Genomic DNA, 18,913 nt, shown 5'->3' on the forward strand with positions numbered 1-18,913 from the left:
GGACCAAAGTGAAGGCCTGAGGAGATATCTCAGTCAGCAAAGTGCTTGCCACACAAGCATGAGGACTTGAATTTAACCTCCATAACTCATGAGAAAAAGCTGGGTTTTGGGTCTATCCACGTGGTCAGAGGGTAAATGAGCTTGCTGCTAAGCCTAATAATATGAGTTTGTTTCTAGGACCCACACAGTGGAAGGAGAAAACCAACTGCCCAAAGTTGTTCTCTGACCTGGACGTGTTTGCCTTGGCATGTACACGCAAACACACACACACACACACACACACACACACACACACACACGGAAATGTCATAATAATAAATAACATTTTGAACTGCCCAGAATTTACTAATCATGTTACAACCCCAGTGAGTAAGAACAGTAAAAACCAATGATATTTTCTTTCCCATCAGGCTCATTCAAAAGTGTGGCATAACTACAACAAAAACTTTCGCCCTCATCAGAAAGGCTGGCTGTCCATCACCTTGGGGTCCCACTGGATAGAACCAAACAGAACAGAAAACATGGAGGATGTAATCAACTGCCAACACTCCATGTCTTCTGTGCTTGGCTGGTTTGCCAACCCCATCCATGGGGATGGCGAATACCCTGAGGTCGTGAAGACAAGATCCATCGCACCTGTGTTTTCTGAGGCAGAGAAGGAGGAGGTGAGAGGCACAGCTGACTTCTTCGCCTTTTCCTTCGGGCCCAACAACTTCAGGCCCCCGAACACCGTGATGAAAATGGGACAGAATGTATCACTCAACTTAAGACAGGTGCTGAATTGGATTAAACTAGAATATGACAACCCTCGTATCTTGATTTCGGAGAACGGCTGGTTCACAGATAGTTATATAAAGACAGAGGACACCACGGCCATCTACATGATGAAGAATTTCCTCAACCAGGTTCTGCAAGGTTGGTTATACTTTGGCTCATTTTTTTTAAATTTTATGTATGTATATGTTTGCCTGTGTGAGTGTATGCCATAGGTATACAGGAGCTCCTGGAGGACACAAGAAGGCATTAGATAGCCTGCAGCTGGAATTACAGGCAGTTGTAAGCCACCTGACATTAGTGCTAGGGACCAAACTCAGGTCCTCAGCAAGAGCTGCAACCATTTGTAACTGCTGAGCCATGCTTCCACCAAGCTGAGGGTTTGCTGTTGTTTGTTTGTTTGTTTGTTTGTTTGTTTGAATATGTGATTGTTGTTGTTGTTGTTGAGTTTTGTTTTGTTCACTATTGACCAAAATTTGTTTGTGAGTGGCAGGGTCTCACATAACCCAGATTGGCTTTGAGCTTCTGTTTTCACTTCCAAACGCTAGGATTACAGGCATTTGCCACCACAGCCTTATTCCTTAAAAAGGACACAGTACCTTTACAGTGGGGATATGTTTAAAGTTTCCCATCAAGTGTGGTTTATTGCCATGTGGTGGTGGTGCATGCCTTTAATCCCAGCACTTGGGAGGCAGAGTTAGGCAGATCTACTGAGCTAGTTCCAAGATAGCCAGAGACACACAAAGAAACCCAGTCTCAAAAACAAACAACGAACAAAAAACAGTGATTTATTTAAATTGTGATCCTTTTTATTTTGACATGATTGAAAGGTCTAAAACCAAAACAGAGCCATTTCTACTCCTCTCTTGGAGATTTCTTCTTACCTAAATGTCACCTCATTCAGTAGTGACACCTATAGGCTGGTGGATAATGAGGCCCAACAGCTCCAGCTGTGTTCCTGTCAAAGCTGGGCTCTATTCCAGTGGGACTCATTCCCCAGCTGTGCAGCTAGCTGTCTGTAGAAGTCCTAACACAGGGGTTAGGGAGGTGACTCATCTGGACAGCTGTGCAGGCCTGGTGAGGTGGCTCAGCCAGGGAAAGGCACTTGCCCCACCCCACAGGCCAGACCCCTGACTCCAATCCAGGGAATCACGTGATGGGAAGAGAGAAGTGACCTCAGCAAGTTGTCCTCACACATGTACTGAGGAGTGACTTCACCCCCCCCCACACCCACAGGCAACATGCATGTGTGCACACAAACACACATCACTTACCTACACACATGCACACACACACTTCCCTCATCACAATTCATAAACTATAACTTAAGTAAGTCCTAAGTGTGGGGAGAAGTCCCGGCTCCTACCGGCACGAGGTTTCAGGAAGGGTTTTCAGAGAGTGGGCTCTTCTCCCAATCTCCCACTGCACCCTGCAAAAAGGAAAAACACAGAACACTGCCACACCCAGCCCTGGGACATGCACTCGGGGCCTCACAGGACACTTCCCACAGGCCCCAGGTCAAGAGTGTGCCCTTGGGCAGAAGGGGGCTCTCTCCCACCCTTCCTCACAGCAGAACGCCGCCCAGGGCCAGCACCACAACCTGCTGAAACACACTTGTCCTTTTGGAACCTCCTGTCATGGTTTTCCACCTTTCTTTCAAAAAGTGGATTTTCTACCTTTTAGAAAACAATGTCAATGATAAGGTCCCAAAATGCAGAAATGAGGCATTTCTGTGAGAAAAATGAAAGTTTTTAAGAAAAATTATTTAAGGGGACCTGAGGAGATGGCTCAGCAGTTAAGGGCACTGTCTTCTAGCTCACACTTGTCTGTAGCTGCAATTCCAGGGCATCTGATGCCCTGTTCTGGCCTCCCTGGACACAGACACACAGGGAGTTCACGGATAAACATGCAGGCAAAACACTCCTACATATTAAATAAAATAAAAATAATAAAAAATTTAAAATGATTCAGGGCTAATTTCAGTTTTTATTGGAGACCAGGCCAGCCTTGAACAGATCTGCCTCTGCCTCCAGAATGCCAGGATCAAAAATGCATGCCTTTATGCCTGGCTCCCATAGTTTTAAAGCTGAAAAAGTCCTTAGAGAACATCTTTTCCAGTATTTGCTGTTTGCAAATGAGGTGACTAAGGTTCCAAACCTTGCCCAATAGCCCCCGCCCAGGGACAGAGTGGGACCTGGCCTTGGGCCTGCTGCCCTTCAGCCCAGCTGCTTCACACAACACGTCTCTGCTTCCGCGCCTTCTGCCTACAGTTGCTGATGTTCTTTCTGCGAGCTGGGGTATTGCAGTCCCTGAAGGACAATTTCACAGCCTGGACAGTTGTACACAAACAGAAAGCAACCCAAACTCGGAATGAGAGACTCTAGGTCACCAGTCAACCTCTGTCCCCCAAAGGCTTTGAAATCACCATGCCACACTCCCCCCTTTTCTTTTTTAAATTTGAGATAGAATCACACTACATAGCTCTGTCTGACCTGGAACTCAATATGTAGACCGAACCAACCTTGAACTCAGAGGTCTGCCTACCTCTGCTTCCTGAGTATTGAGATTAAGGGCATCCGTTATAAACAATGTGATTAAAATTTGTTAACTATCAGGAATGTTTTCAATGAGATCCTTCAACTGTCATTCACTCAGGTACATAATGCAGACCGTTTATTTGCTTTGAGTGTGTGAGTGCACAACTTTTAGGACTTGGGTCTCTCCTTCTACCATGCTAGTCTCTGGCTCAAGTTGTCAGGCTTTGTAGCAGGTACCTTTACTGACGTAGCCATTTTGCTGGCCTCAAACCAACAATTTTAGGTTTTATTTAAAAGGCCTGATATTTAGGAAAAGTGCTACTTTTGTAATGGGCCATGCCTTGGCACATTGTGAATGAAGCTATAAACATGATCTAGAATGTTTAGCCCTCTGAAAAAAAATCCCTGCTTCCTCTTCTCTGTGCAGCAATTAAGTTTGATGAGGTACGAGTTTTTGGTTATACAGCCTGGACTCTCCTGGACGGCTTTGAATGGCAGGATGCCTACACTACTCGACGCGGGCTGTTTTATGTGGATTTTAACAGCGAGCAGAAAGAAAGGAAGCCCAAGTCCTCGGCACATTACTACAAACAGATCATACGGGAAAACGGTTTCCCTTCGAAAGAGTCCACGCCAGACATGCAGGGCCAGTTTCCCTGTGACTTCTCCTGGGGAGTCACTGAGTCTGTTCTTAAGGTAAGCGGCTACTTCTAAATTAACCACACTAAGAGAGACAATACACAATATGTTTTTACACGTGTTATGCCTATGGATACTGACCTAGCCACTGTTCTATTGATATAAAGAGACACCATGACCATGGCAACTCTTCCCCCCCCCCCCCCCCCAAGACAGGGTTTTTCTCTGTGCAGCCCTGGCTGTCTTGGACTCACTTTGTGGACCAGGCTGGCCCACAGCAACTGTCATAAAGAAAAACCTTGAATTGGGCCTGGCTTACAGTCCAGAGCTTCAGCCCATCATCATTGTGGTGGGAAGTGTGGCAAGGCCCAGGCACTCGTGGGGCTGGGGAAGGGGCTGAGAGTTCTCCACCTGGACCCTAAGGCAGCAGAAGGAGACTGAGAAACACTTTCTCCAACAAGGCCACACCTCCTGCTGGTGTCACTCCCTATGAGCCTATGGGGCCATTTTCTTTCAAACCACCACAGATGTTTTGCTTACATATATGTCTGTATGCCTGCTGCCCACAGAGGCCAGAAGAGGGCATCGGATCCCCTATGACTGGAACTATATTTGGCTATGAGCATCCCTGTGGGTGCTCTGAACTGATGAGCCGTCTCTGAACCCCGGGTTGTGTGGGTTTTTAATTCTATTACATTTAACTGTATATGTATGTAGTACATATCATGGCACATGTGGAGGTTAGAGAACAAATTTGCCGAGTTAGTTCTTTACGGTTTCCAGGGATTGAACTAGGGTCACCGGGCTTAGTGAATAATGCTCCCCCTGCGAGCCACCTCCCCAGCCTGAATCCACTGGTTTTATTGGCACACAGTAATTATATGAAATGGTGTTGTGTTGGTCTCACCTTATTGCATGTGAAGAAAATGCACTTTGGCCATGCTCACCTCCACATTGCACCTTACCCTTCTCCAGATGGCTCTTCCATTTAGTGTGCATCATCTCTTGTTGTTGCTGTTTTGGCTTTTTTGTTGTTTGGTTGTTTTTTGTTTTGTTTTTTGAGGTAGGGTTCTCTGTGTAGCCTTGGCTGTCCTGGAACTCCCTATGTAGACTATGCTGGCCTTGAACTCCCAGAGATCCACCTGCCTCTGCCTCCACAAGTGCTGGGATTACAGGCATTTGCCACTACGCTCCAGCTAGAATACATGATCTCTATGTGGTCTCTCAGTAGATGATCACACATGTTGTTTACAGCTAGGGTTTCCTGGGGTAAGGAGCAGAGCGTTTTGTTTGCTCTTGCCTTGTTTTGTGGCAAAGTTACCTTTTGTAAACATCTCAACAGTCCCGGGATGGGATGTTCGAGCTGGCCGAGGCTGGAAAGACTGCTCAAGTAATTCATTATATACAGATTAAACTTCATGCTCACATGACCAATGTTCTCTCAGCTTAATGTTCTAGATAACTGCTTGGCAGATGGCAAGTGGGCAGTAATATGGCTATGTAATTAGACTATGAAAGATGACACATGAGAAAACAATTAGAAGGAAAATATTTACCAAAGGTTAATTATCAGTTTTCCTGGTGCATTTAATTCACTCGCATGGGGGAAAGAACTTTAACCCAAGTACAGAATTTTTCCTTGCTCTAATTAATCTTAAATTTGGAAATGTTTTTCTTACAACTTTTGATTTATTTTGCTTTATTTTATTTTTGGTTTTTTGAGACAGGGTTTCTGTCTCTGCAGCACTGATCTCCTGGAACTAAACCCAAGTCACCTTTGTATGATGGGTTCCAGTGGAGACATCCACCCTTCCTAGAGTGTCGCTCTAGTCATTACAGTGCACCTGGGAAGTGGGTAACACAGAACCATCCCCATATGGTTGTGTAGCCCAAGGTCAAAGAGGAAAGTGAGGCTGAGGATGGAGTTTAGTCGGCCCAGTGCCTGCCCAGCATCGCAGTAACTGGGGAGTGGAGACAAAAGAGGCAGGAGTTCCAGGTCATCCTCTGGAACTTACTACATTTAAGGATGGCCTGGTTGTGTGAGCCCAACCCAACGCTCCTCTACCACCACCACCCCCAGAAAAAAAGAGAGAAAGAAAGAAATTGAAAGGAAAGGAAAGGAAAAGTAAGACAGAAGAGCTCGTGCCTCTCTGAGGTGAAAAGCCAGGAAGATCAAAAGGTCAGTCTTCAGGATTTGGGGTTATTTTACTGTCGTTCCCCCTCATAACTGAAGCTCCTTGCATAGAGAGAACATTCCATACTCTTTCCTGTGGAGCGAGCGCTCACAGACACATGGTGGAGGAGGTACTGCATGAAAATGTGATGTTCTGGGCCTTCCTTCCCTTTTATTTAATTTCTTTTTTTAAAGGAGATAGGGTCTCTGCTATATAGCTCAGGCTGGCCTCAAACTTACAGCAGTCCCCCTGCCTCAGCCTCTTGAGAGCCGAGGTTATATACACATACCACTACTCTGGGCTGTCACTTGGACTTTTCAAACAAGGACTGCTGAGGGTTGTGGTCAGTACATGGAAGGGTCACCACCACCTATTGCCAACTCCACCCCACAGCCACTTCCTGGGAGGCGTGCCAGCCAGCCTCCTCTGAATGCACGTGCTGCTCTCAGCGACTCCTTTACAACCTCATTTTTACCTTTGCCATCAACTTAGGATAGAGCTCGGAATCTGTCCTCCACAGTTACATTCAACTGAGGGTACCAAGCCAATCCTGATGCATTTAAACCCATTATGGGAGATACTGTATAACCTGGATTTTTAGGTCAGATGAGCTAGAAAATGGCTCCTTAAACAACTGTTCTTTCTTCCCTGTGTGTGGTTCTTGCCCTGAATCTCCTGGTCTTTCTGGAGAACTGAAGGGCTAGAAGGATAAGGCCTTTTCTTCCATGTTACCAACAGGAACAGCCAGAACACAGAGACCATTAGGAAGGACAAAGTTCTTTTTTTATTCTATTGTGTAGCTTGGTAAGGCTCAGTTCTTCCGATCTGAGAGGGCGGCATCTGCTGGGAGCCACACTTGATTTACCTGAATGTGTTTGTTTTCCACAGCCGGAGTTTATGGTTTCCTCACCACAGTTTACTGATCCTCACCTGTATGTGTGGAATGCCACTGGCAACAGATTGCTACACCCAGTGGAAGGGGTAAGGCTAAAAACAAGACCATCTGAATGCACAGATTATGTGAGCATCAAAAAACGAGTTGACATGTTGGTAAAAATGAAAGTCACCCATTACCAGTTCGCTCTGGACTGGACCGCTATCCTTCCCACCGGCAATGTGTCTAAAGTTAACAGACAAGTGCTAAGGTACTATAGGTGTGTGGTGAGCGAAGGGCTGAAGCTGGGCGTCTCCCCCATGGTGACCCTGTACCACCCGACCCACCCCCATCTAGGCCTCCCCATGCCGCTTCTGAGCAGTGGGGGATGGCTAAACTCATATACCACCAAGGCCTTCCAGGGCTACGCAGCGCTGTGCTTCCAGGAGCTGGGGGACTTGGTGAAGCTCTGGATCACCATCAACGAGCCCAATAGACTGAGTGACATGTACAACCGCACGAGTAATGACACCTACCGTGCAGCCCACAACCTGATGATTGCCCATGCCCAGGTCTGGCACCTCTATGACAGGCAGTATAGGCCAGTCCAGCGTGGGGCTGTGTCGCTGTCCCTACATTCCGACTGGGCGGAACCTGCCAACCCCTATGTGGATTCACACTGGAAGGCAGCTGAGCGCTTCCTCCAGTTTGAGATCGCCTGGTTTGCAGATCCACTCTTCAAGACTGGTGACTACCCGTTGGCCATGAAGGAGTACATTGCCTCCAAGAACCATCGAGGGCTGTCCAGCTCAGTCCTGCCCCGCTTCACCTCGAAGGAGAGCAGGCTGGTGAAGGGCACCATCGACTTCTACGCACTGAACCACTTCACTACTAGGTTCGTGATACACAAGCCCCTGAATGGCAACTACTCTGCCGCAGACAGGGACATCCAGTTCCTGCAGGACATCACTCGCCTGAGCTCCCCCGGTCGCCTGGCGGTAACGCCTTGGGGAGCGCGCAAGCTGCTTGGGTGGATCCGGAGGAACTACGGGGACATGGACATCTATATCACAGCCAACGGCATTGATGATCTGGCTCTGGAGAATGATCAGATCCGAAAGTACTACTTGGAGAAATACATCCAGGAGGCCCTGAAAGGTCAGGTCTGGGGCATTCACGTATAGGTGGGAGAGGTTCATGAACTGCCAGCAATGACAGCCTGGGCACAGAGATCACCAGAGACTTGGACTTGTGACCCCTGGTGCCTGTCCACTGGGTTGTCTTCTTACAATAGGCCTTTATTATTGAATTTTTAATTTTTGCTTTGTTTGAGACCATGTCTCTATGTAGTCCTGACTTAGAACTTGCTATATAGGCCAGGCTGGCTTCAAACCTACAGGGATCTGCCTGCCTCTACCTTCTGGGTGTTAGGATTAAAGGTGTGCACCACCACCTCCTGGCTATATTTTAAATTTTTACTTTCTTCCTTCATGTTTTTTGGACAGGGCCTAACTGGTAACCCAAGCTGGCCTTGAGAGCCTACTGCCTCAGCCTTCCAAGAGGTGGGATTACAGACCTTGGCCACTACAGGTGGTCTTTTATAAAGTGGCACCATCAATTTTGGGTTATTTCCAGTGAGCATCCTAGATACAGTTAATTGTATTGTAATACAATTGGGCTGAGGCTATTAGGCTTTTGCAGATAATCTTTGTTGTTTGTTTGGGGAGTTGAACCAAGGTTCCATCTGGCTGTACTAAAAAGCTATCCCCATATCCCTAACTTTTCTTTTTGTGTGGAGCTGAGGATTTAACAAAGAACCTCATGCAACTTTCTTCTTTGTGGTCCTGGGGTTCAAAGCCAGGGCTTTATGTGTTGCTTTAAGCAACCAATCTATTACTGAACCACAAAACAGCCATGTCTAACTGATTTTTTCTTTGAGACAGGGTTTCCTTCATATATCCTAGGACGATCACGAACCCCTGCTCTCTTATCTGTTTCCTCCACTTGAGATTGCAGGCATGTGTAACACTTCCTGCCCTAACTTTTGAAAACATTAGATGTGTTCCATGTTGTTAAAACTCTAATGCTCCCTCCTCCCCCCAAAAAAAACAACAAAATTCTTATGAATGTGCCAAGTGGCAGTGGAGCACACCTTTAATCCCAGCAGAGGCAGGCAGATGTCTATGAGTTTGAAGCCAGCCTGGTCTCCAAAGAGAGCTCCAGAACAGGCAGAGCTACACAGAAAAACTCTGCCTCAAAAACAAGAACAGGGACTAGAGAGATGGCTCAGTGGTTAAGAACACTGTCTGCTCTTTCAAAGGACCTGAGTTCAGTTTCCAGAGCCCACATGGCATCTCACAACTGTCGGTAATGCCAATTCCAAGGGTCTGATACCTTCAAACTAATGCACATAAAAAATGAAATAATTTAGGGAGCTGGAGAGATGGCTCAGTGGTTAAGAGTACTGGTTGCTCTTCCCGAAGTCCTGAGTTCAATTCCCAACAACCACATGGTGTTTCACAACCATCCATAACGGGATCTGATGCTCTCTTGTGTCATACAGGCATATATTCAGATAAGAGTGCTCATATATAGAAACATAAATCAATCTTTAAAAAGTTAAAAAACAAAAAACAATAATATACACACATACAAATACATATCTTCATGTATTCAGCCACCCTTCTTTAGGTGAGAGTAGCACCCCACTGAAATATTTATCTTTGTATAGAAATCTTTTTTTTTTTTAAAAAAAAAAAAAGATTTATTTTTAATGTTCTATCTGCATGTACACCTGCTTGCCTGAAGAGGGCAAGCATACCAGTGTAGATGGTTGTGAGCCACCATGTGGTTGCTGGGAACTGAACTCAAGGCCTCTGGAAGAGCAGCCATTGCTCTTAACCTCTGAGCTATCTTTCCAGCCCCAGAAATATCATTTCTAATTACTTCCTTGGGATAGACTGCCCACTATATGGAAATGTTGTGTCAGGTGCAGTGGTGCACACTGTTAATCCCAGTACTCAGGGAGTCAGAGGCAAGTGGTTCTCTGAGTTCGAGGCCAGCCTGGTCTACAAAGCAAGTCCAGGACAGAGAAACCTGGCCTCAAAAAACAAAACACACAAACACACACCCTCACACACACACAAAATGATTTGGTAGCAGTTCTCAATCTGTGGGCTGAGACCCTTTTGGGGTTCAAGTGACTCTTTCCCGGGGTTCCCTAAGGCCATCTGCATATCAGATATTTACATTATGATTCACAACCATAGCAAAACTAGTTATGAAGTAACAACAAAGTAATGTTAGGGTTGGGGTCACCAAAACATGAACTGTAGTAAGGGGTCGCAGCGTTAGAAAGGCCGAGGACCACAGTACTCTGGGGATTAGCATCAACAAACAAGGGCCAGGGACATAGCTGGTAGCATGTCTGTCTTGCCTGTGCTAGATAAAGCCCCGCCATAGATCCCTAACACACATAAGCCAGGCATAGTGGCAAAAGCATGCAATGCCAGCACTCCAGAGGGAATGGCTGGAAGACCAGAAGTTCATGGTCATGTTCAGCTTTCATAGGAAGTTGGAGGCCAGCCTGGATGATGTGACACCCTGTCTCCAAAACAAAATCTTCAGTGAGATCATGACTTCATGACTTTTATTGACATGACCTTAGTTTCAATGAAAACTAAATTCTTATTCGAAGATATATTTGTGATCAACAATGTTTTGTTTTGTTTTGTTTTTCCAGCATACCTTATTGACAAGGTCAAAATCAAAGGCTATTATGCATTCAAACTGACTGAAGAGAAGTCTAAGCCTAGATTTGGATTTTTCACATCTGACTTCAAAGCTAAGTCCTCTGTGCAGCTTTATAGCAAGCTGATCAGCAGCAGTGGCTTCCCCCCTGAGAACAGCAGTTCTGCATGCCGTCAGCCTCCAGAAGACACAGAGTGTGCCATCTGCTCGTTTCTAGAGCAGAAGAGGGCACTAGTCTTCTTCGGTTGTTGCTTCATCTCCACTCTGGCTCTACTGCTATCAATCACCATCTTTCATCATCGAAAGAGAAGAACATTTCGGAAAGCAAGGAACTTACAAACTATACCTTTAAAGAAAGGCCAAAGCAGAGTTCTTAACTAACCCATTGTTTCTGTCATAAAGAGTCACTCCAGTTCCACATACTGGTAATGTACAATCTGAGAGACAGCTGTAACTAAGGTGATGACAATCGATGCCTTTGCAGTGTGGTTCAAATCATTCCCTTAGGGACTGACAATCAGTGACTTTAGTTCTGTGAGCTGAAGGTTTCATCCTGACTGTCACTGCGGGCATGACCCCAAACACTGCTTCAGGAAGTGTAAAACGCTGTTTCACATAATTTTTCTCTAGCTTTCTTCTGTAAATAGCAATCACTATTCACGGTAAAGGAATTGATTTTAAAAGATGAAATTTTGTTGTTTTAGACTTCATAGTTTAAAGCTATTTTTTGTTGCTGTTGTTTTGAGACAGGATTTATTATGTAGCTCTGGCTGTCCTGGAATTCACTATGTAGACCAGGCTGGCCTTGAACTCACAAAGATCCACCTGCCTCCGTCTTTTGAGTGCCGCGATTAAAGGTGTGCATCCCCATGTCTGGCTAAAACTATTCTTTAAACTGGACAGTTAGTGACATACTCTGTCACTTCTATCAAGGTGCTCTCTATTTCGGTTAGGGCAGGCCTCAGACAGAATGTAGAGACACAACAGGATTTCACATCATGATTTACACAAGTGGATTTACATCATGGATATAGGCAGTTAAAGCATAGGATTTAAAACACACCAAGTTTAGCTTGCCTTAAAAAAAAAAAAAAATCAAGCACTTCTTAAACATCCAAACTTTTGAGCTCTTACTGGACTTCTGATTTTTTTTTTTTTGGGGGGGGGGGTTCAAGACAGGGTTTCTCTATATAGCCTTAGAGCCCACAGGTCGTCCAGGAACTTACTCTGTAGACCAGGCTAATCTTAAACTCGGAGAACCACCTACATTTGCCTACCTTAAAGCCATGTGCCACCTTACCCAGCTTGGACTTCTGATTTTTTTTTGTTTTCGGAGACAGGTTTTCACTGTGTAATCAAGTCCTGCCTGTCCTGGACTCACTTTGTAGACAAGGCTGGTCTCAAACTCAGAGGCAAGATCTGCTTGCCTCTGCCTCCTCTGTGCTGGGCTTAAAGGTGTGCCCCACCACTGCTTGGCGGGCTTCTGAACTCATGTAGAGGGAAGATGACAGGATGAAGGGTAACTAGACCAGGTATCTGCGAAGAAAGTTCACGTTGTAGCTTTTCCTGTAGCTTTACAGTACAGCAATTCCCATTTTAAAATAAACTGGCTTTACTCTTATCCTGATTTTTTTTTTTTTTTTTGAAGTGACAAGATTTGGCACACTTAGGAAAATTTCAAAGATACAGATTTCACTATGGATTAGCAACGATGCTCAAAGGACCATACCATTATTCGTAGAGTCCTGCTGTCCCCCAGAGCTTCCTAACTCTGGCACACAGGAAATCTGCAGCCCGTAACTGTGACTCTGATGAATCCAGCACGTTAGTTTGAATGAGCTAGCTGTCTTTTACATACTCCCTTTGAAAGCTAGCACTCCTTGGGTATTTACACCTAAGGAGCCATGCTTGACTTGATCACAGACACGAGGGATCATTTGAATGTGTACCCACTCACAGAGCCATCCTAAAAGGTAAGGTGATTTTAATTGTACTTCAGGTCTATCTATTGTTAGATGCCAAATTTAAGGCATAATCAGGATTCTTTACAAGACAGGGTTTCTTTGTGGAGCCCTGTCTGTCCCAGAACTCTCTCTGCACACTAGGCTGGCCTCTGCCTCTGGGATTAGAGTGCACGCACCATGGCTCAGCTGTATTAGAATTCTTATAATCAGCACTAACTTTTTAAAAAAAATATCATACAAAGAGACAGCACATGAAAAAGCGAGAGGGCTGGAGAGATGAGTGGTTAAGAACACTGTCTGCTCGTTCAAAGGTCCTGAGTTCAATTCCCAGTAACCACATGGTCGTGCACAACTATCTATAATGTGATCTGGTGCCCTCTCCTGGTGTGCGGGTATACATGCAGATAAGAGCATTAACATACACAAAATAGATCTATGAAAAAGTGATGAGAAATAAAGCTGCTATTGGAGTAGCCAAATCTAACAGCAGATATCTGCTTTTCTGTTCCCACAGCCATACCTTGCCTGCTGAAGTTTTTCCTTTATTACAATTTATTCACTTTGTAGCCCAGTGTAGGCCCCTCCCACAGTCCACTGAAGGCGAAGTCCTCCTCCCCTCCATCTGACCCTAGCCTATCAGGTCTCATCAGGAGTGGCTGTACTGTCTTCTTCAGCCTGCACACATATATGCACTTTGTTTCCAGATACCAGGAAAGATATCAGATCCCTATAGGTGGGGCTACAGGCGAGCAAACATGGGTGCTGGAAACTGAACCTGTGTCCTTTAATAGCCAATACCCATAACCACAGAGCCATCTCTCCAACTTTAACAGGTTGTTTTGTTCTTGACAGTTTCTCTGTGTAGACCAGGCTGGCCTCAAACTCAAGAGATCCACCTGCCTCTGCCTCCTAAATGCTGGGATTAAAAGCATGTGATACCATGGCAGGCTCTAACACTAGCAAAGAATCTTCTACTCCCTTTGAGAAGTGTGCAATGACACCCATTACAGTTGGCTAGAGTTGTTAGCCACATAGAAAAGCTGTGAATCACTTCTTACTTACATGTATGTACGGATGTACACCTGGTACTACCTTTAGAGGTCAAAAAAGTACACTAGATCTCCTGGAACTGCGATTTAGAGTTGTGAGCCTTTCACATGGGTGCTGGGAATAAAAGCTAATTCCTCTGCGAGAGCAACAAGCCTTAACCACTCAGGTTTTTCAAGTCACATGAATTCACTCCAGAAAAACTATTGATAAAAGTATATTAAGTTATAAATCTCCATGTTAGCCTTGGAAAGTGCAGCAGGCAGTAGAGGTAATAAAGAACTTTGAAACAACTTAGTTGAACAGATTTAGGCTTTTGCATAGCAACTGAGTGTCGCTGCTGACCATGCAGGCCTCAAACTAGTAGCAATCATCTTGCATCAGAGAGCTGGGACTTCAGATGTCTACTGCCATATTCAGTTAGTTGCCAACTCCAGTAACCATCACTATGTTTCTGTGACAAAGCCTCATTTATTACATAGCCCAAGATAGCTTTAAACATTATCTCAGGATGACTGAGAATTTCTGATCCTCCTGCCTCAACTGTACTATGCAGGAGCTACAGAATGTTCCATCACCTTTCCTATTTAACAGTTGTTCTCATAAGCTAAGCTCAGAACATGTTCCTTCTTCACAAACTTACCTTGCTGAATCCAATTACAGTTCTTACTCCAATGTTTTCTTGTTGCCACTCAGGGTGCGTGTAGTGATCATATGAAAATCATTACTTCAGTGATAGTAAATGCACTGAGATTCTCCAAGACATGGACGGGGGACTTAGTACTTGCCTAGCACACAACGGTCCTACGTTTGACTTCTGATACTGAGGAAAGTATCTAACTCAATCGAATACATTTTACATATTCAATAAACCTTTCACTAAGTCTTTTAAATATTGCCTTCAGTAGTTTATTTAGCCTGTCTGGAAGCTCTTAAGTCCTTCTGCTTCCATCTCTGCCAAGTCATTACAGAGAGGAACATGCAACAACTATATGCAGTGCTGGGAATGCATCCTGACAACTCAACTACAACCTGGCTCTTTTGTTTGAGACAGGGCCTCTACTGCCTTGAGGAGCCAGAGAGCATCAAGTAGCAAGCACTCTTAAAAAAGAAAAAAATAAAGGCAGGGCTGGAGATAAAAGGAACTACATATAGTGCTGCTCTTGAAGAGTTCAGCTCTCAGTACTCACAACTCCATCAAATGGCTGCCAATCACAAGCAAATATTCAGGCACATACACAGGCAGAGGTGGACTGGGTACTAAAGATTGCCTCAAACACAAGGTAAAGGGCAACGATTAAAAGCTAGGTGTGGCAGTACTTGCCTGTGACCAGAGCAGAGTATGTGGAGGCAAGGTGGAATTTGAGGCCATCGTAGCAGACCTTGTCCAAGAAAGTTACAGGTCTGGGGATAGTGCTGGGTTGCTTAGTACTCACAAACTCTGGGTTGACTTTTCACCACCAGGTGAGTGGGGAATTCACAAAAATACAGGGTCTAGAATCCCATACTTCAAGCCAGCAACCGCAATGCCCCAATGTAACCCCAGGTTCACTGCTTAATAATTCATGTCGGCCAATTTCTGATCGTCAGCCTCAACCTCCTCAGTGCTAGGATTAAAACTCTACGAAGACAATCCCGAGAACTTACATTTTCCAGCCTTTACTGAGACATAATAGAACAGACATTATGGCTGGGCTAGTCTAGATTCTTCCCAAAATGCTACACCCACTGAACATCCACTAGGAAGGTTGCCTGTCATTGCCTGAAGCCACTTGTTCACAAGAAAAAAAAAAAAATCACTTTGTTGACTATCAGTTGACCCATTTGCTAAGTAATCAGAAAAGATCAAGGACAAACAAATCAGTGAGTTTTATTGTTCCAAGAGACACCCCAAATCAAACTTATAATTCAGGATCTTGTTTCTGGAGCAGGGTTAACTGTAAAAGAAACAAAATACATGTAAACGTTTATCAATATGCCTACCCAGCAAGTTCTTTAATAATTTTTGTACATTAAGTTCTACTTAAAGTAGGATCCTACCTTAGGTCTTATTCATCAGCCTGCTGCACAGTTCCCTTTTCAGACACATAGATACCATCCAAAAACTTTCTGATATCCTTGTTTTTAACTGTTGTGGCTTGCTGAATCAAAGCCGCTGTACAGGAGAGGGACATAAAGCCGTTATTTCACTAGCGGAATTCATTTCATAAGGCCCAGCTAACAACTGGAACTCACTCCCCAGAGCCTACATAGTGGAAGAGTCCTTCACTGCCCTCAGATGTCAAATGAGTGCGAAGCTACATACCCCAACAAAGCCAGCCACACACTGACCAGCATTCTGAACTGCACAGAGTACACACAACCAGCACACATACAACGTATAGTCTATACAGAACAGATCCGTAATATTTTCTTGGAAGCTCTGAAACAAATTTAGACATGCATTCATTCAGTCTTAAGTAATATGTGTCAGCCTAAGAGACATAAACATACCTGAATTTGAGACAAGTTCAATATCATTTCCTTCAAGGATTAATTCATCCTTCTGGGCTTGAGAGACAGAACAAGCAACACCTAGAAGAGGAGGTGTGTATTCAATAGCATTAACATGAGATCTTACAAAATACAATTCAATGTAAATCTCGAGCCACCAATCAATGTTCTTTATGATTTTGGACATAGATGATTCTGAACATACTGTAATTACAGATGTGACAATTCCCAGCTTCTACAAAAGCCGCAATACCCACAACATTTCCCTCCAGGAAAACCAGAACTATCAAAAGCAGATGGTTCTGAAGTAGCCCTCACCAGAGCCAAACAATGGCACTCTGAGACCTCATCATTCCCGAAGACTCACACATACCTGTCCTCATTCGAACCCTGCGGATATATTTTTCACCCAAGAAATTTCGGATTTCAACCAAAGACCCATTCTCCTGGATAACAACGTTGATGGGGAAGTGAGCATACACAGACCTCATCTTGTAGCGGAAGCCCTGGATTAAAAGTAGGCTGTGAGCAATTTGAACAACCTCAAAGTTTTCAGTTCAGGCTGTCTTAGAATGAGATTCCCCTTCTCCAGCACCCCCTAGGATTACAGCTGTGGGGCCCCAGGGCCAGTCTGTTCTAAATACCCTAAAGTGCCTTAGTAACTTGAAAATTCAACACACACACCCCACCCTACCACCTGCAACAAGTCTTATACTGTTAACACATACTTCAAAGGAACAACTATCTTTTTAGGCAGTAAAGCTCCTGGAGGACACTTCTGTTTTACTATCTCACCCTTTCAACGAGAACCCAAGACCTTCGTTTTTGGCATTAGAATATTTGCTGAGTTACTACAGACACAGCAAATAGTAGACTTCAGATTACCAAGCTAAAACAAAAGGTTCAGCCCTTCAAAGGACTCTTTCTGGAAGCAACAGAGAAGCACGACCCAAAAGATGCATAGGAGACTTAAGGTTTGATTATGAAACAAACACCTTTGGGGTTAACTGTATCTTGGGAGAAAGGATTTGGAACTAAGTGACATCAGATATATAAACAAGTCAGACCTTTTTTTCCCCTCTCTATCCATGAGACTCCCACACATACCAACCAGTAGTCAAATCTACACTACAGCAAATTCTCTACAAAGGAAAAAAAAAAAAAAAAAATCCTAAGCTGAGTGTATGTGTGGTAAAGTGCTTACCCAGCAAATCCCTAGGTTTGATCTGTGGTACTCAATCTTCCCTTCCTCACCAGGACCCCTCTAACCCTGAAACTGCCTAGTTCTTAAGAGTCTAACCCTCCATCCTGGTCCCAGACATTTACACACACACACACACACACACACACACACACACACAATTTGTCCCAAGAGCTATAAAAGCAGCCAGAAGGGATGGCTTACCAGTGTAACACCCTTGATCATGTTCTGAACATGACTGCAGATGGTTCTGACAGTGGCCAGCTCCTTTCTGTTACCCCACCATTTGTCAACCCGGAGCTGTAGGAGAAACAAAACTTTAGAATTAAAATACACCGTTTTTGGCTGCTGAGTACACGAGCATTCAAATCCACCTACACATGTCATAGGCACAGGCTGCAATAGAGGACTAAATACCCTTCCTCCCCAAAATCCTGAGAACACAATTGAGTCTGAAAAAATATTCAGGGGGAAAGTTAACACTAGTACTGGGCCTTAAGTTATTGGACTGGCTTCACAGTTTCACCACAGCAAAATATACCCCAACGGTACAATAAAAGCCACTCGTCTTGCCTCCAGTCCTGGGCTTAAAGCCGTGTGGTACCAACACCCGGCCCCAAAATCTTACGCTGTAACGATTGAAAACAAAGCTTTTAACTATCAGAAGGTAATCAAGTCCTTACCCTCTTCTTTTTCTTTCCGAGAAGACTCAGCTCTACATTGATGTGATTGAAGTCCCTCCGTAGGGTTCCCCTGGGGCCCTTCACAATGACTGTGCGCCCCTTCAGAGTGATGTCGACTGGAAGAGAGGATGAACTCGTGAGACCACAAGCCGGGGATCACTTAGAGCAAGCAAGGAAGACGTCAGAGTAAAGCATGAAGCCTCCTACCATTTTCTGGGATGTCGACCGTCTGATTGCTGAGAATGGTCTTCATTCTGAAACACAAACACGCGGGTAAGGATGGAGCAGCAAAGGCTCTACTGGACAGATTTCCGTTCCAAACGGAAAACCGCCACGTAGGAAATCCGGGCAGAGAAACACAAATGGGTCGGTGACAAAAGTTGGCTAGGGGCGCGCGGGCCCCGGAAGGGTGTTAGGAAGCCCAGCCCGGCGCGCCAGGGAGGCCGGGCTGCGGTAGGCCTGAAAGCCCGGAAGGCAACTTTCAGCTCGCGCCGCCAAGCCCTAAAGGACGCCCGTTGTGCTGGGGGACAAGGAGACAAGGAGTCGGGACACCGGGTCCATGCCGCCGGCGTCCCCAAGAGAGGATGGCTTCAGATTCCCAGGGCACTCAGCCCCGTAAGCTCCTCACCTCGCAGTAGATGGGGCAAAGAGAGAACGCGCTTCGTCATCACGTTCTTGTAATCCGTCAGGGCCCTGCGTGTTGCGTCATGAGCGCGCGACGGTGCCTTAGGCCAAACAAGACGATCGCCGAGCTGGTTAAATCGCGCAGTTTTGGTG

At 45.1% G+C, this 18,913-nt stretch overlaps 2 protein-coding genes across 2 annotated transcripts in view; one reads left to right on the forward strand and one right to left on the reverse strand.

Moving 5' to 3' along the window:
* The window catches only part of Klb (klotho beta), a 33,065-nt gene extending 20,696 nt beyond the window's left edge, over positions 1-12,369 (forward strand). The window contains exons 2-5 of the mRNA XM_055624303.1: positions 411-915; positions 3,739-4,007; positions 7,013-8,156; positions 10,741-12,369. Of these exons, the coding sequence (XP_055480278.1) occupies positions 411-915; positions 3,739-4,007; positions 7,013-8,156; positions 10,741-11,129 (2,307 nt within the window). The 3' untranslated portion in view covers positions 11,130-12,369. The remainder of the gene's footprint in view (positions 1-410; positions 916-3,738; positions 4,008-7,012; positions 8,157-10,740) is intronic.
* Positions 12,370-15,604: 3,235 nt separating this feature from the next.
* On the reverse strand, positions 15,605-18,812 carry Rpl9 (ribosomal protein L9). The gene is made up of 8 exons (XM_055624185.1): positions 18,765-18,812; positions 18,344-18,390; positions 18,137-18,252; positions 17,658-17,753; positions 16,626-16,758; positions 16,253-16,333; positions 15,800-15,914; positions 15,605-15,696 (listed from the first exon to the last, which is right to left on the reverse strand). Exons 2-7 carry the CDS (start codon positions 18,387-18,389, stop codon positions 15,808-15,810), a joined length of 579 nt encoding a protein of 192 aa, XP_055480160.1. The 5' UTR covers position 18,390; positions 18,765-18,812; the 3' UTR covers positions 15,605-15,696; positions 15,800-15,807.
* Between the last annotated feature and the right edge of the window lie 101 nt (positions 18,813-18,913).

The sequence above is a fragment of the Psammomys obesus genome, unplaced genomic scaffold, assembly GCF_907164565.1.
Source record: "Psammomys obesus unplaced genomic scaffold, mPsaObe1.curated_primary_1811, whole genome shotgun sequence".
Taxonomy (NCBI): Eukaryota; Metazoa; Chordata; class Mammalia; order Rodentia; family Muridae; genus Psammomys; species Psammomys obesus.

What these genes read in the sequence shown, in the direction of transcription:
- Rpl9 (XM_055624185.1), bottom strand. Translation starts at nt 18,389, where the DNA reads ATGAAGACCATTCTCAGCAATCAGACGGTCGACATCCCAGAAAATG. An exon ending in GGTCGACATCCCAGAAAATG is followed by an intron (nt 18,253 to 18,343) that starts GTAGGAGGCTTC and finishes CCTCTCTTCCAG; the next exon opens with TCGACATCACTCTGAAGGGG. An exon ending in TCGGAAAGAAAAAGAAGAGG is followed by an intron (nt 17,754 to 18,136) that starts GTAAGGACTTGA and finishes TTTCTCCTACAG; the next exon opens with CTCCGGGTTGACAAATGGTG.